This window comes from Mauremys reevesii, linkage group 15, assembly GCF_016161935.1.
Source record: "Mauremys reevesii isolate NIE-2019 linkage group 15, ASM1616193v1, whole genome shotgun sequence".
Lineage (NCBI taxonomy): Eukaryota > Metazoa > Chordata > Testudines > Geoemydidae > Mauremys > Mauremys reevesii.
The window spans coordinates 31,427,649-31,448,425 of NC_052637.1; the positions used below are offsets into that span (position 1 = coordinate 31,427,649).

At 50.1% G+C, this 20,777-nt stretch overlaps 1 protein-coding gene across 3 annotated transcripts in view; it reads left to right on the top strand.

The window, feature by feature from the left end:
* The first annotated feature begins 6,288 nt into the window (after nucleotides 1-6,288).
* Nucleotides 6,289-20,777, top strand: part of GRIN2C (glutamate ionotropic receptor NMDA type subunit 2C) — a 46,934-nt gene continuing 32,445 nt past the window's right edge. The window contains exons 1-2 of one of the 3 annotated variants that reach the window (XM_039501915.1): nucleotides 6,289-6,614; nucleotides 20,050-20,473. In XM_039501915.1, the coding sequence (XP_039357849.1) occupies nucleotides 20,066-20,473 (408 nt within the window). In that variant the 5' untranslated portion in view covers nucleotides 6,289-6,614; nucleotides 20,050-20,065. Of the gene's footprint in view, nucleotides 6,615-20,049; nucleotides 20,474-20,777 lie in introns of those variants that run through there. The other 2 variants (XM_039501913.1, XM_039501914.1) reach the window with 2 other exon arrangements.

Here is a 20,777-nt window from a genome sequence, read left to right on the forward strand (position 1 = left end):
CTAATAATATTGACCGTGACCCTACGCCTCTTGGAGAGGTGGTGGTGGTGTTAAATCGGCGTAGAGAGGCACTTAGACAGACAAGAGCCAAATTTGTGAAGACGCTTCCACAGCTAGGTCAATGCAAGGCAGCTTACGTTGACCTAACCGTGCAGTGTAAACCAGGCCTTGGTCTAATTTCTCCTGATCTCTCAGGAGAAATTTTCTTTCTCCAGCCCCTGTATCTCTTTGTTCTCTTCTCCCACGTTGTTCAGTCCCATTAATTCCTTCCTTCCTCGACTTCTCCATCTAATCTCTTCTCTACCGCACTGGCCCTTGCTCCTTCCTTATTTTCTTCCCCACCCCTAGATCTCTTCCAGGAATCTCCTTTCCACTTGCTCTGTCACTGCTCCCCCTAAATCCATCCCATTCCTCCCTTCTCCCCCATCTCTGGTCACTGGCTGCTAGACACCCCCACGCCTGTCCCCTCCAGTATCTGTCCCTGCCTGCCCCACCTGCTTGTTTGTGGGGTCCTGTAGGGCAATGCCCCTTTCAGCACATTGGCTGCTGGATGATAACGCTGCTTCTCTCCTTGCTTCTGCACTTTGGCTGTTGGCTGCCTTTCCCACACCTTGCACTTGCTGCCTTGTATACACAGCCTGGGTGATCCTCTGTTTGGTCCGCTCAGGGCAGTGTTGCCAATTCTCACCATTTTATCAAAAGTCTCAGGATATTTGAGGTCCGTCTTTCTTGAAGCTGCAGCTCCGGGAATCATGTGACTACATCAGCATCTCCGCTTTCTTCTGATTTTTAAAAGGAAGTTTCTAGCTCTCATGGTGGTGGAGAAAAGTTTGTAAGTGTGACCTGGGTGCACCTTAAAGGCTTAGAAATCACAGGGCAAAGAAAAAGAGCCCCAAATGTATTTTTAAAACAAAGCTGCTTATTTTAAGCCATTCTCATGATTGTAGGGGGGCTGATGAATATTTGAACAGCTGCAACTGGCAAAACAGAAGTAGAGTCTGTTTTCAGCTCTGGCAAGGTCAGCAGCTGAGTGGTGGTAGAGGGAACAGGCCACCAGCAGCAGCTGAGGGCGTGGGGTGCCAACCTACAGCCCACTGACTGGATCTGACCCCCCAGCACCTTTCTCTCCACTCTGGAGCTCCCTTTGGAATGAACAGAGGGATCCAGCCTGCACCTGCCAGTGTCAGCCTCTTGCAACACAGCCTGGAAGAGCTGAAGCTTGAGTGGGTGGAGCTGAGGAGGGAGCAATGCCACAACACACACCATCCTGGGGCCCAGAGGAGGCTCTGTCCTCTCTTGCTCCTGCCTCGCTTGTTGTCCCTGTTGCTTAACGGGCTTCTAGAAGAGGGGAGAACTTCTTTCCCGCCCCATAGTGTCAGGAAATGGCTGCTGCTTTCCCCTCCCAGGGATGGAAACCATCCACAGGGGAGAACCTCACAAAGGGCAGAGGGAAAACAATGTTGAGAAGGGGGAGAGGATGCCCAAAATGGGGCAATGGTGTAGGGGAAATTCACCAAAGGAAGAGGTGACTAGCTGTCGGGGATGCATAGAGGGGTGTGATGTGGGGGAAAGGGAGGGGTCTCAAATGCATTTATTTGGTAATGACTAGAGCTGGCTAAGAAACTGTTCTCCTGCCCTTTGAGAATTTGAGATGTAAAAAAAAAAAAATTCTATCCTCAATCTGGAGGAAAAATCTATCTCATCTTTTTGCCAACTGATCTGATCTGAAATTTTGGGGCAGATTTTCAATCAAAATATTTGGTGTCAATTTTGATCTTTTAATTTTTTTCCTTTTTGCTATAAATTAACTTCATCTTAAACATAAAGTCATTTTGACCTGAAAAACAGAACTCTTTTGTTTCGAAAATGTCAAAACATTCTGTTTCGGCAATTTTGAATTTCAAAATATTTTAGAGATTTGTTGAAACGGGCCTTTTCCCATGAACGGTTTCAGTGTTGGTGAATTCACATTTTCTGATGGGGGAAAAAATGTTTGGCTGAAAAATTCCCAACCATCTCTAGTTACTAAGCCCTTAATTGTCTTTAGCTGTAGGGTTTAACACTGGTACTCTCAGACACGCACTCTACAGCCAGGCAAGGCTGCACAGTGCCTCTTGTCAGTTAATTCTTTACTTCTACCCCAGGGTCCCTGACTGACACTGGTTAACTTGACCCTCATCTCAGAACTCGCTTGACACCCCTGTGTTAGGAGGGAGACTTAGCAAGAGAGAGGAGGTGACAATTAGTTTTGTTGCCACCTTGGTCTCTCTGTCTGTCTGCTAGCTGCCTCACACTGTTCTGTTCTATAGAGGTTCTTATATTGTGATCATCAATGTAGCATCTGAGTGCCTTCCAGTACTCTCTTAAGCAATGAGACTAACTTCTGTGATGTGATTTGTTCTCTCACCCTCTCCCTAGGGGGAATAGGTTGGACAGTGGGCTTGCCTCATAGAGCCAGACTTTGGCCCAAATTCTCTGCTGGTGTAAATTGGTGCCTCTCAATGCCAATTTGCACTAGCAGAGACTGTGGCCCTTTGAGATCACCTGAGCTCTTGTCCATCTTGGGTACTGAGCTGCACTGAATCTGCCCCTATAAAGCATATGCAGTTAAACACACCAATGATATTGCATTAATAGAAAGTACTTGCATTTAATGTGAAGGTTGGGAAATCAACAAAAGACTGGGGTTTCCAAAACTGCCCATATTAACTCTGCCATGTGGCATCACAAGCAGCATTTTCTGTACCTGTTGTTCTTTTTTAAAATGTAGACAGAAATGTATTGTTTGATCGGATATGCCTTGCATTCTCAACCAAGGGGATGCAAACAGATGTCAGGGGGTCACAAGCACCCCATGTTGCTAAATGGGGAGCCTGGCTTTCTGGTACAGAAAAGGGGAATCTGATATGTAAAAAGTAAATATTTGGTATACACCAAGAACATACAGTTCCTAGGATATGCTATTTGGGAAGTTTAAACCCTTGGGACTGACTCCACCATGTGATAATGTCCAGGTTGCCAACACCACGGGGGGAGCGCAAATCCAACCAAGAAACAATGTTTTCATTGAAATAAAATAAATCATGAAACCATTTCATTTGTAAATTTACTTTTGCAAAGATTTTAGGCGCCAATGACCCTTCACTGACCCCTTTAAGCTTGTTCCTTAGTACAGGTAAGAAAGTAAAGAGAAAAAATATGATGCAGCAGCATCAGTTAATCTGGGTGTCTCATGGTTTCAGTTAGAGGAATCCAGGCCCCTGCAATAGCCAGTTGTAATATGCATAACAGGCTTCTATATTCCTTCTAATTGTTAAAATGAAAGACTTTAAATTTGTCCTGCTCTATAACTAGGGCTCCTGGGTAATATGATAACACAAACCATCACTTTGACTTCAATGGGATCAAGCCCAGTGAGCCAGTGTCAAAGGTATTTAGGCACTCAAAGATGCCTAGTGAGATGTTTTACAATACCTGGCCCAGCGCTGTGAATCAAGGATGGAGTGAATGCTATTTCTCTTGGTGTCGATGGGTTTAGCTCAGAGCTTTTAATGCCACAGTAACTGTTTTTAACTTGAGTTGACTGGTGTAAAGTCCTGAAACCCTTCAAAGGTCACTGTGGCTAGTCATAGTTCCTCCAGGTGTTACAAGCAGTTTTGTAACAGCAACAATTCCCCAGGAATAGGTCGTTTCCCGTCAGAGTATAGTTTAGACAGCGAATAGTTAACTAACAGAGTCAGGGTCATTACATAAGCTGCCGTCTCGCTCGAAATGCCAGGTGTCACTTTCAGAACCCAATGATGTTCTCAGTAGTCTTCTCTGTGTGTTTTCCTTATCGGTTTAAACCAGAAGAGAATCTCATTTTTATGAACTGGTGTGTGACTGAGAAATGTAAGTGAAGCTTGGTTTGTGCACAATACCAGCTGAGATTATGAACCTGATCATATTACATTGTATTTGTACATTTTTATTGTCACAGACTTCACGTATATGAGAGTTGGGTGGGAGGATTTTAAAAAACTGAAATAAAGTATATTGGAAATCTTTGTACATCTTTTGAGATATTAAAATGTTATTTCATTGCTTCAAGGCTTTAACCTTTTTGTTTTTAAGCTTTCTCTCTCAGAAAGGCATGAGGGTCATTATTGGTAACACCCTCTGGTGAGAATGAGTCCCTATTGTGCTAGGTGCTGTACAAATACATAGTAAGAAGTAGTCCCTGCCCTAAATAATTTACAAATCCAAATAGATGAGACAAAGCCAGGATTGGAGAAGGAAGCATTAGCCTCATTTTACAGATGGGGAATTGGGGCCCAGAGAGAGATTAAAGATGACATTTTCAAAAGGGCTCTGCACCTACAACTGGGGCCAGATTTTCAGAAGAGCTCAGCAGGTGTGGTGCATGCTGAGCAGGTGTGGTGCATGCTGAGCTCTTTGGAAAACGTGGCCTTACATGGTTTGCCCACACGGCCACACAGCAAGTCTCTAGCAGAACCAGCACATGACTCCAGAACGTGTTAGTTCCAGGCCAATACCTCAAGTGAAAAACTGATTCCTTTGTAGGCTGCAGGGCTGGCTCTACAGTTTTCGCTGCCCCAAGCAGCGCGCCGAATTGCCGCCCTGGGCGGGGGTGTCTGTGTGCCCTTAGGGTGGCAGGCACGTTTCTGCGGCAGTGCAATTCAGTGGCAGCTTCTATGTTTAGCTGAAGCCGAATTGCCGCTGCCGTGGAAATGCGCCTGGCGCCCTAAGGGCAAACGGACTGCCCCTCTCTTCCTCCCCACCTGCAGCGGCAATTTGGTGCCCTACGTGGGGGCAAAATAAGGGGGACTGCCGCAGGGGCGGCTCTAGCAATTTCGCCTCCCCAAGCACGGCGGCACGCCGCGGGGGGCGCTCTGTTGCCAGTCCTGCGGCTCCGGTAGACCTCCTGCAGGCACGCCTGCGGATGCTCCACTGGAGCCACGGGACCAGCGGACCGGGAGGTCCACCAGAGCTGCCTGCCGCCCTCCCAGTGACCAGCAGAGCACCACCGGGGCATGCCGCCCCAAGCCCGCGCTTGGCGTGCTGGGGCCTGGAGCCGCCCCTGGACTGCCGCCCCTTGCAGATTGCCGCCCCAAGCACGCGCTTGGCGTGCTGGGGCCTGGAGCCGCCCCTGGACTGCCGCCCCTTGCAGATTGCTGCCCCAAGCACACGCGTGGAATGCTGGTGCCTGGAGCCGGCTCTGGTAGGCTGAACCCCAGGCTGGAAGCCAGGGGCTCCTAAATTCTACATCCTACTGGGCCAGGGATTCACTTCAATCTGACCCTGAGAGGGGCAGCTCACCCTCTGTTCCTGTTGGCATCCGCTCCACGCAGAGTCAGACTCAGACCTTCTGGAAATGAGTCACCTAGGGCCAGTCCTGTGAGGTGATGACACCAACAGGGGTGGCAGGTACTTGCAAACTCTGGCCCACAGCCTCACTCTTCCAGCTCGAGTGTGGGGAACAACACTGGGGAGAGAAAGCCCCCTCCCCTTCCCCTCGCTCACACAGAGGAGCAGGGTTTATTTTATAGCCTAGTAAAGCTCTTTTAAATCAGAAAGTTGGGGTGATGCGAACCCTGGGGAAGGGATCCCTTAACCTCCCACCCCAGTGGGTTTTTTCCTTCCTTTGCAGGATTTCCCCCCCTTGTTTTTTTTGGGGAGGGGGGGTTAAATATTCTCTAAGTTAAGCACCGTGGTCAGCTGACCATTAATACTGGGCCCAAGCAACAGCGGGACGCTGCGGGCTGCCAGAACTTCGCTGTCTGTTACCCCTCCCCAAACTGCCCCAAGCCCCGCCCACTAGTGACACCCCCCCCACCCCGGCCAGGGAAAGGGGCTCCCTTAAAGGGCCAGGCTCTTGCCCTGTCGGACTCCCCTGAGTTGCCGGGAAGGAGTTTGGGTCAAAGTTGGGAGGGCGGGGCTGGGAGCACAAGGAGTGAGTGGGGGGGTAGGGGACAGTAAGCGTAGGTAGAGGGGGTGGGGAGTGGGGCAGGGACCATGACAAGAGGGGGGCAGAGCGGAGGGAACTGGAGCGCGGGAAGGGAGGCACGAGCGCCCCGTGGGGGGGGCGCCCTTCACAGCCCCCCCTCAGACTGGGGTGCTCCAACCCCCCCCCCTCCCCGGTCTCGTGGCTGGCCGGGACGCACGGGGCCGGGCGCGGGACCGGCGCGCGCGTGGGGCGGGGGCTGCCCGGTCACGCGGGGAGCGGGTCCCGCGCAGGCTGAGGCGGGCAGAGTCGAGCGGCGTAGGGCTGGAGGCAGGACTTCGGCTCCGGCCGCCCCCCCCCCCCCCCGGGTGGGGCGGGGACACCTGCTACAAGCCGGGGCGCGGGGCCGTGGGGCTCTCCCCCCCCGCCCCCCCCGAGGGCAGCGCCTGCTGCTCCGCCGGGGGGAGCCGGCAGCCCCCGCCGCCAGCCGGCTCTGCCTGAGCCCCCGCTCGGGAGGAGGGAGGGACGGCGAGCCCGGCACTTGCTCCCCGCCCAGGAGGAGACGAGCTGGACGCGCCCAGCCCGAGCCGCGGGGACAGAGCCCGGGACCCTGGAGCGCCCAGACCTGCCGGGAGGAGCCGGGGCTGCAGCCGCCCGCCGTTTCCCGCCAGTAAGTAGCCGCGGTGCCTTTAGCCGAGCCCCGTCCCGGGCAGGGAGGCTCCAGCCCTGCAAAGGGGACTGACACCTGAGGACGCAACTTTTGTCTGCGGCGCTTGGCCCGCGGGGCTGGTGGCCCCTCGCCCGCGATCTCCCCGAACCTTTTCTCTCCAGCCGCCCCCTGTTGCTCCGCTCCCCTTTGCCTGGCACTCCCGAGCCCCGGGCTCGCTTTCCTCCCTCGGCTGAATCCCCAGCACCATGTTGAACGCGTTGACAAGAAGCGATTAAGTGGACGAAAATGAGGTTTTAACGCGTCCTTTAAAAACGACTCCCGCTGTCGGTATTTACATCCCCAGCTAGCACCTTGCGTAACATAGCATGAGGCAGGACACTTTGCATTTATTTTTGGTTAATCCATATTTGACCTTTTTAAGCTGCATATTTCTGTGCGTGTCAGAGCCCGAGCCTGGCAAAGGAGGAATGTCTGAGGCTCCAAGCCTTGGGGAGAAATATTTCCATGTTGCCTCTGCACTCTTGGCATTTGCCTGGCAATGATTATTGCTCTGTGTCCTAATTGTTATCGATAGGCTCCCCGGCTCCAACTGTTGCTGCAGGAGGAGGCTAAGCAAGAAAGGGAGAAAAATGTATATCTGATCAAGGTTGAAAGGAGACATAGCTTGACTGAGAGGAGTCTACGAATTGCAACTCATTTTCCATCTGGAGTCCCAAGAGAAGGAAAAAGGGGGGGGGGTTGGAAGAAAATGGCAAAGAAAGTAAGAGGGAAAATGATGAGGGGTGGGAGGCAGGAGGGAAGTTGGAATATCTTCCTTTTGGGAAAACTTACAATCCATTGCAGCTTTTCCCTCTTTTTGGCTCAGTCTAGACTCCCATCATTTGCTCTGCTTGATAGATCCCTCTCACTCATCCATGCAATGACAAGCATATAGTAACAGTCTACCCTTCCTCCTGCTTTCCCCTTCTCCTTTTCCTCCCCCAGTCATGCTTCTGCTCAGTATTTCTCACCTGAGGGTTGCATTGATTTCATTACTTTAAATATATCAACAACTCGCTATTTTTCCTCTCTCCCCACAACACTGCACATTTTTCACTTGCATTCTCAGGTTTGGAGGTTTCTCTAGTTAAGATTTTTTTTTTAAGTAGCAGGACCCTTTTTTATTTAATCCCTCAAGTCAAAATGTCTGCAAGAGCTTTTCTCCATGTCAGACCCCAACATTCAGCATTTGCGGGGGAACAACAGAGAGGCTTAAAATACAAGTAATGTTCATCCATCACATCAATTAAAATAAACAAACAAACCTGTCTGGCTTTAGGATGTGGCAGTATAAGAAAAACTCAATAGGTTGTTGCTTTTAAAATGACATTTTGCAGGCACTTGGTCTATAACATGCAATGAAGGCATTTGTTTTGTTTTCTGTTAGTTTAAAAGCAAACACCAAAGCATTAAAATGTTTTGTTTGCTACCCTTCCTCCATTCATCTATTTCCATATATGTTGTTGTCAACCACACTATGTTCTGACAGTATGGTAAATACAAGTTTTCATGGCAGACCCTAAGGAAATAACCATTGCGGTCTTTAAGCTCAATAATGTGATCATAAAACAACTGTTTGCATAAGTGGGTTGGAAAAATGTTTGGAGCCATATTGTTTCTTAAGGCAGAGCTGACAAGAGAGAGAGTGCGACACCGTTTATTGGATCAACAGATAATGCAGAATACACAGAACAAGCTTTCGGGTCTCCGAAGGCACCATCAGTACCTTAAGCAGGACACAGAGCTTGCGTGTTCATGATACTTGGTATTTATATAGTGGTCTTCATCTTCATAGAATCATAGAATATTAGCGTTGGTCATCTAGTCCAATCCCCTGCTCAAAGCTCAAATCTTCAAAGTGCATTAAGCTCAGTCTTTCTCCCATTGCAATCTGTGGCAAACCTCTTGTTCGGTTCCATGGAAATGGACTCAGGCCTATTATTCTCTTTTTCCCTGCCCCTTCCCCGGTAGGTAGGTGTTACTATCCCAGTTTTACAGATGTGGACACTTATTCTATGGTCTCCCAGTCTCTACCTTGTCCACAAATGGGCCACATGCTTTGACTTGCCACTCGTCACACAGCAACAGCCAGCCTCCCTCAGGCTGATAATCTGCCTTTTAAATAATTTCCCTAAATAAGTACTTATGTGATGCTTATTTAGAGGCTTTTTAAAATGTGGATTAAAGGGACTACGGTGGATGGGTTAGTACTAACAGAAAATCCACAGCTTGCACCAAACCAAAAACTAGCCAACTGAGCAAAGATGACCCTTTTCTTCTCCACCTGTCCTCCCAGTGTAAATAACCATAAGGATGAGGCACAAGCTGACCCAAGATGGGAAATTATCCTTGTATTCACCACTCTGTGCTTAGGGATGCAATCAGATCTATCTGGGATGTAAATACCCGAGTACAGGGTCTTGCCAATGCCAAAGAGCAGAGCCTGAACATTAGCTTTTAATTTCCTGGGCTTTTCTTAGCTTTACTGCAGCCCTAGATGTTGTTTTGATGCAGTTTTTTCATAGTTCAGTTTTGTTTTGCCTGATTTCTCCCCTCCCCCTTTTACCACCAGTCTTTCTATTGTGTGCATTCCTGATTTCTTTTATTAATTCATTCTCTCCCTCCAACATTTCCCCCCCCCCCACATCCTCTCATGCTGGGGTACATACCATTAAAACTAAACCAAAATGAGGTGGATTTGACCCCTTTCCTGCTTAAAATAAACATCATTAGTATTTATTTCACTCCTTATATGGAGAATCTCAGAGCACTTTACGATCAGTAAGTCTGGCAGCATCCCTGTAAAATAGTTAGGTACAAGCTGGTATTGATGGGATAAAGAGATCTAGCTCTTCAGGACAGGGACAGTCACATATGTGGTGAGTGGATAGTGCCTTGAACCAAGTAGCCCTAATTCCTGATGGGGCCTCTAGATAATAGTGAATAATAATAATAGATGAAAGTATTACTATATCCATTTTACAGATCAGGAAACTGAGACAGAGGCTAAGATCACATAGTCCGTGACGGAACCAGGCACAGAGCTTGAGTCCTGATTCCGTCCCTTCATGCCCACTGAGATCATCCAGCGATTTCAGTGATTGATCTAATTTACTCCTTTTGCTTAAACAGCGTCTTTCCTGGGATACAGTTATGGCATCTGCTAAGTTTACACAAAGTTGGCTTTGGAGGGGGGCAGGAGATGTATTTGTTAAAAAAGCAAAAGCATGTGTGACTCCACTGGCCCTGGGAGGGGCAGGTTATGGAGGTGCAAATTCAGTCTGGGGCTGTTTGGTCCCCTGGTCAGAAACTTAAGTATCTCCTGCTCTACAACACCCCCCTGCCGAGGCCCTGCTGTGCCCACCCTGTTGGCGGCTGGCCCCTTACACTCAATCCAGCCACTGAAGTCAATGTAGCTTATCAGTGCAGCTACTTTATCACCCAGAGGAGTGGCTGTTGAGCAACACCAGCCAGTCCCCTGGACCACTTCCCCCCTGCCCCCCTGGACTGAATTTGCACCTCCATAACCTGCCCCTCCCAGGGCCAGAGGAGGTGACACATGCTTTTGCCTTTTTTTTTTTTAAACAAATACATTTTCAGGCGAGATTTGAACTAAGTGAGATTAATTTTGCTGGCAATGTCTGTAAAATCAGCAAGAAGAGGCTCCCCGATGAGATAGGCTTCACTCAGTGGCTCCCATTGGTTTGGCTGGCGGGAAAGCTCCCTTTTGGCTTACTTGGGAGAGTTGCTGCCTCAGGGCTTAGGGTCTCAGCTGCAGTCCTGCGCGGGTTGCATGGCCAGTGACACCTCTGGATAGGGGAATGCATTCATTCGGCTAGCCCCCTTCCACTTGACAGGCACAGCCAACAGCATGTAAGCAGCCTTGTAACTGGACGCTTCTCCAAAATAGCAGTATGGCTGTTCCCTTCCTTTGAAGACGTATATGTGATCACCAGGGACTGACAGGAGCCACGGCTGAGAAACTGCACTGTGAGCTAAAGAAGCTCCCAGGATAAAGGGATATTTAGTTGTTGGTGGAGGTACCTAGAGACTGTTGCTGCTGTTTTCATTACCAGACCCTTGGAAATAGGGTTCTAGAGAGTTCTGGCAAGCTAAGCAGGGTTGGCCCAGGTCATGACTTGGAGGGGAGCCCTCCTTTGGTGATTCACTGGGGGATGCTCCTCTACCTGATGCTAAATGGGGCTGATTGTGTAAAATGACTTGTGCAGTGGCTCACCCACCTGATGGCTTAGTGCATCTGCACAAGGACGTTTTCCTGACAGATCCATTTCAGCACCTCCTCCAGGCACCTTATCGCCATGGTTGTCCCAGTGCATTCAGAGTCTCCTGAAGCACCGTCATTCTCCGGAACTGTTGTTGGGAAGAAGGGGCTTTAGGGTGACTTCCAAGCAGGAGGCACTGCATTCTGAGGGGAGTGGCTAAACTAGGGTAGCTGCAAGAGTCAGGGGATGCTGCTCGTGCTGTGGAGAAACAGTGTAGACTGCACTGGTTCAGCTGGGCCTACAGGAAGAACCTTCTCCTTCACGTCAAAGACAGATGGTACAGCCAATGGTCCTAAAACTCAAGGATGGCAGTGACATGGTATTGCAAACTCCAGGTGTTCCAGCCAGTGGTCAGAAAAGGATGAATTTCCTAGTGTGAGGAGGCATGTACCATTCCCCTGTGTTGGAACTGAATCCCAGTTTGGTGCTTGAGGTCCCCTCTTCATAGGAAATGTAAGAGGGAAGGGAAGTCCTGCCAATTACTGCAATTAAAGATTCCATAGCACTTGCCTTGTAAGAGTTAGGGTCTGGCCAAGTTCCAGTTGAAATCATTGTATTCTGCTGACCTCAATTTCCCCCTGCAGTCAGAACTTGAGAGGGTATTCTCAGTCAGAGTCTGTCCTTGGCTTTTAAGCAGCTGCTACATTCCAATCTAGCCCTGGATGCATTTCAGCAGTGGGTGAGTTAATTCCTGTGTTTGTGTCAATCTACCCACCTTTATCATCTCAGTCAGGGTGCTAGCGGTGGGGTGGTGGGAACATTTGCCACTTTAGGGGTCCATCCTGCAGGGTGCTGAGCACTTTGGACCCAATCCAGCAAAGCACTTTACCACATTCAGCAGGTGAACAGTCTGTTTAAAGTCAATACTTCACCCACCTGCTTAAGTGCTTTTCTGGATTGGGATTAGAGTGCTTGGCATCTTCCGGCATTGAGTCTTTAGCTAGCTTGCCAATCAGGATGTTGGCTTTGGGGAGGATGCTGGAGCAACAAGGAGGGGTCTGTTACTAGCTCAGGCAGGGTATCAGCAGCGGAGGGAGAGAGAGGACTCCTTCCATTGCAGCCAGCCCACTGGATGGAGGGGACTTCAACCATCTGTGGAGCTGCTAATGGTTGAGCCATGATGAGAACTTGATTATGTGTTAGTGACGTGTCAGGTGCAAACAAATATGATCAGCAGCTGTGAGGACAAAGTGCTGCCTAAAGTATATTTAAATGTCCTTGAGGAGATATTAAACGGGCAAATCACTGTTTTTAATAGAGGCTTTTTCCTCAGCTCAGGTAGTTGATGCCATATTCCTTATGAATTATTTATTGCAGGACTAAAAATACCTGGAAATTCACAGCAAGATTGTAAGAGATTCTTCCTCCTCCAGCCCAGGCGGGTGGGTGGGGAGACGGGATGTGTGGTGTGCTAGGCTGGGGTCAACTATCTGTTTTCCTGTGGCAATGAGTGTAACGGTGAACCCTAGAACTGTGGGAGAGTCCTAGGTTTCCGTAGCCCGGGATTAAGGCATCACTTTGTTCCTGCCGTTCCCTCCGCCTAACCCTTAACCCGCACTGCTCAGAACAGCTGAGGTTTATCTGGAGAGGGTTTGGAGATTCAGTCCAGTCCTGGCCTGAATACGAGCAGATGCTGGAGAGCCGAGTGGGTGAGTTGGTTCTCCTGTTGGATTTGACCTAAACTCCTCTTCGAGGACAGAAAGCAGATTGAGGCAAACTGCTGTTTTCTGTTCTCCATTGGCTCCCTAGCGAGGAGAAAACTGCAGGGCCTTCCCCCCGGTCACTGGATGGGGGTAATCAATGATCCAGCAGTGCTCACGTTGTGCCCATCGCTCTAATCTAAGGACAGACTCACTGGCTTCCCTGTCTGGTCTCGCTGCCAGGCTGTGAGACTAAGCCAGACATTAGTAGTGCTTCTTTACACAGGACCTTACACTTATTGGCAACAGAACACCAGGTTCCCCTGCTAGGTGGGGAGGATGGGGCTGTGACTGTGCAGGTTGCTGCAGGGATCGCTCACCTGCTAATGCGTAAAGCCGACCTGGCTTCTCATTCCCAGAGGAGATCCAGGAGAGTCCAAGGGGGCGAGACCTGTTGCACGTTCTTCTGTAAGAGCCGGAGATGAGCCCCGCGGAGAGAGAACGAAGAGGAAATCTCATCACTCTAGTATTTGTGTTATTGTAGAGCCTAGAAGCCCCAGGCATGGCCCAAGACCGTGTTGTACTAGGTGCTGGACAAACACAGAACAAAGACCGTCCTTGCCAGTGCTGACAATCTTGACCAACAGCTGGTACAGCAGAGTTGCAATTCAGTAAGTGCCTATGTTAAAGATGGCTCCTCCTCTGCTAGAAACCTTCCAGTTGGGCTTTAATTATTATTAACAATATTAGCTATTGCAATTATGTGGAGCTCTTCTACAAACCCGAATCCTCCTCTGTAACTTGACTCATCCCCCTTAGCTGGAGGGAGAAAGTGCATTTACATAGTCTTATTCCCATTCTCCAGAGGTGGTGCAGAGGTTAAGTGACTTGCCCAAGGCTGCAGAGGGAGCCAGTGTCAGAACTAGGAGTAGAACTTGGGTGGTCCCGTCTTCTAGGCCTGTGCTGCAGGCTCCACTTCCCGCCTTTCACACTCCATCCCTGTTTTGTTTCATTGCTAAGAAAGAAGAGGAGTAAAAGCATGAGGAAAGGGAAGAGCCTGGGATGTGAAACTGTGTGTGCAGCCCAGCAGGCTGCAGGTCCCCTGGTGGGAGGTGCTCCTCCCTGCAAAGATGCGTTTGGAATTACAGCTTTTAATTACAATTGGCATTTGCAAGACTCCTGCTGACAGCCAACATCTTGCTGCAAAAGTGACACCAGCATTTGTGTCAGTAGCACGGTGGGAGGCTGGTGTCATCATGTAAAGGAGCCTCCCTCTTGCTCCGTTCCGGCTCTTAACTTCAGAGGACAGTCAAAGATCTCCTTTCATTACTCAACCATTAAAGATCCTCTCTGGATTGGTCAGTCGGCATTGTGTGTGGAAGGGAAAGGTTCAGTGGGGCAGCCTTGCACTTAAATCATAGGACACAGGGGTTTGGGTTCTGTCCCTGACCTGCTGGGTGACCTGAGGCAAGTCAATCCACTGCCACGTACCTCAGTTTCCCCTTTGTGTGAGGAGGATATTACTGACTGACTTTGCAGTGGAGGGTGAGAGTCTTCGCTAAGGTTTGCAGAGCACTTTGACATCTTCTGATGGAACGTGCTATAGGAAGGCAGAGACAGACTGGAAGCTCTTTGAGCCAGGAACTGTTTTTTTCCCCCTGTGTTTGTACAGTGCCTAGCACAGTGGGGTCCTCGGCTCTACCACAATATAAATAACACAGCGACATAATTGGATCCAAACACCCCAATATGTCGGGGGAGAGGAGGACATCTGGCATCTAGATACAAATGCAAACTTTGCAACCATGTGCTAACCCTCCCTGGTTAGCTGAGTCACTAGCTGATGTCTGTTGTTTCTATCAGGGTGGGGCCTGCAGGTCACAGGCCCAGTTGGGATGGGCACAATACACCCACATATTGCAAAGACAGTGCCTGCCCCAAGAGCTCAGTCCCCCACATGGGGCCACTTCTCAGCAGGACACACCAGGGAACACCTGTTGACATGAGAGCAGGAGACTATGTTTTGGACAGTGCAGCTTGAGGCCAGATGCCTGCTGTGTTGCCCCATGAGAGGGGGCAGAAAGCTCAGCAAGGTTCTCTCCAGCCATCCTGCTGGGGTTGCAGTATGGGAGTCTCTGCCCCCTCCCCACCCCCAGATGAGCTGTCGGGCCAGACCCCAAACCCTGTGGCTCCCCTGGGATCCACATGGGTATGAGGGGTGAAGGGTGGGAAGAGAGGGGTTAATGGATGTGGCACTGGAGATCCAGAGCCCCTCAATTGCTCCCCTGCAGTGCAGCTGCATTGGCACCATGCTGCCTTTGGGACCCTCATTAAGCCGATTCCCTGCCACAGAGGGTGTATGTAATGTAGCCTCCAGCCAGGGAATTTCCACTCTGAGCACTATGGGGCTGATATGGGAAATGATGCACATCCCTCTTCCCTGCAAAGCCAGCCTTCTCCTCCCCTGGGGCGATTCCCGGACCCCAAGAGTACCTTCTTTAGAGTCTGGTGAAAGGGGTGGGCTGGTGAGTGGGGAAGTGCTGCTGCAGGTGTGTTTGAAGCTTCTTGCTGTTTGAAAGGTAGATCTAGGCATGGAACCTGGAGGCATAATTGGGGCCCGTAGTGACTTAGGACCCAACCCTGTTCCCATTGCAAAGCATGTGGCTTTTCCCCGTGGCTTCATTGGGAACAGAACTGGGTCCTCATAAGCTAAGCTGCTGCCTAGAATTATTGTTCTATATCAAATGGAAACCCAAGAGCAGCTCCATACGTTCAGTGTGCACACATCCTATTAACTTCACCCTGGAACTGCTTGGAGGGGTGGTGGAAGCTGCCATCAGCCAGAGATACTTGTAGTTTTTGCAGTTTTTGCTGTGTGTGTGTTTGGTGGTGAGGTGGGGGGGGAGGGAATCAGAAATCAGATCATCAGAATCAGAGAAGAGAGAGAAGAGAGACAAAGCCCAGAGCTGATGAGCCCCAAGGAGGCAGGTTCAGATTTTGATCTCTTTGACTTTTGACTCTGTTTCTGCCCTAGGAGGAGAGGAGGAATGGATAATGCAGACCCTCCTGAAGGATTGTGTGTGGTTCTTCTTCTAGCCTACAGTGAAGATGCTAATCCTCCTCTTGTTTCAGTGCAAAAAACATAAAATGATGACTGGGTTTAGAAGAAACTTCCCTTCTGGACAGGCTATTTTATAATTCCCCACTTTGGAATTTCTTCCTCAAAAGTATCTAGCTACTGTCAGAGAGGGTACTGCACCAGGCTGACCACTGGCCGGATCTGGTGCCAATCAAAATCTATTTGGCAAATAATGAAACCAACATACACAGGGCAGGAAGGGAAGAGGCAGTCCCTGCTAGACATTCATGGGCCCTTCGAGCCAGGGGTGGCTAGTTCTGGGGGAGGGATACTTAGCTTCCTGTCCTCACCGATAAGTTCCCTAGGCTTAACTGGTGTGTCCAGCTTCCAGCTGAGCTGAAGTCCACGGGAATTAGAATCTCCCTGAACTTTGCAGGGCTTTGTCATGTCGTCGTTTTGCGGGATTAGCTGCCTAAACCTCTGCCTTCTCCAAAATACTTACAGCTCATTTTTTTCCCCTCAAAAGTTTAAATATTTTATTATTACCCTGGGTACTTAATCTTTGAGTTGATGGAACTGAAGGTGCCTATCGGCCTGTGAAATACATTTATTTTTTTAATTTAAAACAGAAGGTAAGCAGTTCTCTGGTGACTGACAGCCCAGGGATGGTGAGAGCTGGGGGTGGGGAGGGAAGGGAATGAGGAAGTGGAGACAATATTGCTGTTGAAGATCATTTAAAATAATATAAAAACATTCAAAGGCGCCTGGAGCCTGAATTGCTGAGGAACAAAGGGCACCAGGAGGAAAGGATGGAGACAAGGAGAACTGTGCCTTTATTTAACCCCTTCACCTCTGAATTCTCTAACCACATGCAAAATGTGCCACAGGGGTGTCTGTCTGTCTGTATGTCAGGGGGCTAATGTAGTCTATTGTCTGACTGAAATATGAAACTCATTCCACCCAGGTGGGCTCTGATGTGTTGATATAGTGAGGAAGCAGGGGGAATCAGATGTTTATAAAAGCCAGCAAGGAGAGAGAGCTGCAGGAGGATAGGGCACTGAATGGGGAGTCCTTGACTTTGGCCAAGTCCCTTCCCCTCTTTGTGCCTCCATTTCCCTCTCTGCAAGATGAAGATGACGGTTCCTGCTCAGCTTTGCAAAGTGCATTAAGAGCCACCCTTGAAAAGATACAGAAGTGCTGTGTTCCTGCGTACCATCGCTCAGGCTGCAATGCTCTAGATAGGAATAGCACAGAGTAGAGCCTGTGCAGTGTGTCCGACAGATCACAGAGAGCTTTCAGGAGGCCTGTTCCGTACAAGGGACATGGGGACCGTGAGGCTGTAACGAGTGTGACTGCATGCTGTATATATGGCACCAGTACAACTGCACACCTAGCATTAGAGCTAAAAATTGGGGTGTTGAGCTCCCCAAACTCAGACCTCTGCCATGTCAGCTAATGGGGCTGGAGGCTGCAGGTCTGCCTTCCCAGCCCAGCAAGGATTCACACCATGCCCAGAGGCTGTTCAGGCTTTTTGCCCAACAGTCTTCAGCGAACCCCAAATATGACAGTTCCATGTAAATCCAACAGCTGCTTTTCGCCAGAGCCAGTGGTTTCCTTGCCACAGCCTCCCTATTCCTCCAAGCAACCTGCCTGGGAACCATCCTGCTCCAGGGCCTGTCACAGGGCAAACCTTCCTTCTCCCTGTATCTCCTACAGCTCTCTCCCCCGAACTGGCCTCCTTGCTGGCTTTTATAATCATCTGATCCCCAGCTGGGAGGTAGCTGATCCATCACAGGTGAGGCTGGGCCCAACTTCCCCTTAAAGGGCCAGTCACCCTGTGACAGGTATCATCGCTTAGCTCAGAGTAATACAGTGCTAGAGCTTTTATACTGTCTGTGAGTGTCACAGTTCAGGGCAACTGCACATGCATTCCTCCTCTGTGGCCCACTAATGGCACCCACTGTAGGCTCCAGGCTCCTCAGCCATCACCTCTCTTGGGCGGAGAGCCCATCTCTCTCCCTCCTGACCAGGGGTTTTTCAAGGCTGCACAGTTCCCTGCCTACCCTGATATATTCCCAGCAAGCCAAACTGCCTAAACAGGCCAGCGTCTGCGCTGTGCTTTCTCTCCAGAGGCTATGCCTAATGTATTGCCTGCAGTAATAAATTACCACACGGATCTTTGTAAGCGAGCACATTTATTCTTAAGGTGAAAGCATTATAGAAAAAACACATTCAAAACAATAGAAAAACTTACACACATGGTAAAAAGCTTAGTAGAGGTCACCCCAATTCCAACCTAGAGCAGGTGTCAGTCCTTCAAACCCTCAATTTGGTTTTCCCCATGGAAGTTTATGACTGTCTCAGATTCAGAACCAGAACCAGGCTGGACAGTTCATCTGTTTCTTCTACAATTCAGGCCTTTGATCTCATCTCCAAGAACCAGTAATCTGCAGACAGTGATCCACTGCTCAGGGCATAGCTTTAAAAGACATCACTAGAGATGGGGGGAATTTGCATTAACTTCTCTCTGGGCATTCCCCAGGAAATCCACTTCACGCTTATTGTCCCAAAAGTCCATTCTCGTCTGGCACATTTTCAGTGTAATCTTTTGGACTCCCAGGCCTCACCTCACATCTCCCCCAGAGAGGTCACATGCAGTCCTGGCCCACAGTAATACACAAGCTTTGCAATTAATACAATGGACCCCAAAGACAGTTAAGCTTAAGTCAATAAGGTTTCCCAAGGATATGCAGGAAATTGCCCTATCTGTCATAGTGGGCTTCTAATCGGATCTTCCACTCAGTCTAGTATGGGGAGAGGAAGCCCCAGCACCTTGTGTGGCTAAGGGCACCATTCTCCTGCTAGCAGTGTCAGTGAGTGTGGAACGTGCCGTAGAGACCCGCAGTGCAGATGAAAGCGCTGCTGGATGGATTGGCTGGGAGAATGTTGACTTTAAATCTTTGAGGTGATTGTCAGGTGTACAAAGAGCCAGGCAAAGTAGCCTCCAACTCTTTGCATCTTCTGCCTCTTTGTCCACCCCCTCTTCGTGTGTGATAAAACAGAGCTATGAAAAACTGGGGAAGTGAAAGGAAATAAAAAAGGAATTTCACAGCAATAGTAGCTTAGAGAGCAGCTAGGGAGCCTGCACCCAGAGTGAAAGGAGCCAGCAAACACTAGAGTTATAGGGTGGGGGGTAGGCTGGAGGGAGCAGTGGGGGGGCCACTGGAAGGTTGGGCCCAGGGAAGCGGTGGGAATGTAGGGGCACTGGGATGGGTGGGGGGGTTGGGCTAGGAGCAGTGGGAAGGGGGGCATTGAATATCAGGGATCTGATCATCCCATACATTCTGCATTTACACATCCTATTGACTTCAGCCAGTGTGTGTGTGGAGGGGGAGGCATTGACCCAGGGTTGATGGGAAGGCACCAGTTGTTGGCCTTGAGTGACACTCTTGCCCAACTCCAGGAGCTGAGCTGACAGGCTTTCTCAGGAGCTGCTTCCACCCCCTCTGGCTGGATGGTGCCCAAAGAGGGGCATTTGAAGGGGTGCGGTGTGACTGACTGTTGTGGAGTCTCCACTTGGCTTTGGCATGCGGGGTGCAGAGCATGCCGAGCAGGGAGGGGCTGGAAACCTCCCTGCTGAGGGGGATACACTCAGCCCAATGCATGGGGCTTCAGCCTTCCATCACCTCTGAGCACTCATCAGAGCCGCGGGATGGACGCCCTGTGGGTCAGCTCAACAAAAGTGCCCCACAGCCAGGAATGCTTCAAGCCAAGTCTGGGACCCTGGCTTTGACATTTCTGAACCGAAGGATCCAGAACTTCCTGGGCTTGGGCTCCCTGCACATAGGAGGTGCCCCTCGAAGGCTGAGTGTGGGGCTGATGACAGCTGAGTCATCCTGCTAACCAGTGTATGCAGCATGCAGTAGGGTGGGGGATGAGGGGCTGGGGATCAAAGGGAGAAAAGTGTAAGGTCAGCAGGCAGCGAGGTGCAGAGTAGGAGCTGTCAGTGAGAAGGGCAGGAGAGGCCTGCAGACCCGGAAGTGAGGGATCACTGTGTGCCTAGCTTGTTTCATTCCCTGATTGTTTCTATGAAGAAGCAGCTGATAACACGGTGTGATGCCCTGGAGCCAGGGGTATATGGAGCTGTGCGGAGGAGAGCTGGCCTGCAGGAGTGGGGGTGGCTCATGGAGCACAGGATCCCAGGTGCTAGCCATGTTCCTAGCTTCTTCTGGCAGGTCCCTCTCTCCCTGTTACCAGACTCTAAGCCCCTCTCCTGCTAAGTTCTTGTTCTTTCTCCCTGCTCCCCCTTCCCCTCTGGGCCTCCCACCCTGTCCACACTCAGGTCTATCTGTTGCCCATTCCCACCCTGGTTTCTGTTTGCTTTGGATTTGCAGGGACTCCGTGGTGGACATGGGCAGAGCTCTGACGCACACTCTGGTACTGTCCATGGTGCTGGGCTGTTCAGCTGTCATAATGGATCTCCTGCTGCCAAGCCCTGGGGAGCCAGTGGTCAATGTGGCTGTGGTATTCGGGGGCTCCTCATACCCTCTCCACATCCGCAGCCGTCTGACTCACCAGAGCTTCCTGGACCTGCCTCTGGAGATCCACCCGGTCACGGTGATTGTGAATGACACCAACCCCGGCACCCTCCTGACTCAGATCTGCAACATCCTCGCCAGCACCAAGATCCACGGCATCGTCTTTGAGGACAACATCGGCACAGAAGCTGTGGCACAGATCCTGGACTTCATATCCTCCCAGACCCAGGTCCCCATCATCAGCATCAGTGGGGGCTCTGCTGTGGTCCTGACCCCCAAGGTGAAATCTCTTCCTTGGTTATTTCTGGAGACAGTGAGCGGGAGGAGGAGGGGGAATTAGGGAGACTCATGAAATCCTCTAAATATAAAGGTCCAAATACCCAGCTGGTGTAAATAAGCACAGCTCCATAGAAGTCAACCAATCTGCGTCAGTTGACATTAGCTGGGGATCTGGCCCCTGATGTGCGTATATAAATTTCCAATCATTTTATTTTCAGGGAAGAACAAATCACTACAGTGTTGTCTAAAGTGTCTGCAATGCTTAATAGGCAAGGAGCTATATTCTTAACAATCTGGTGATGTGG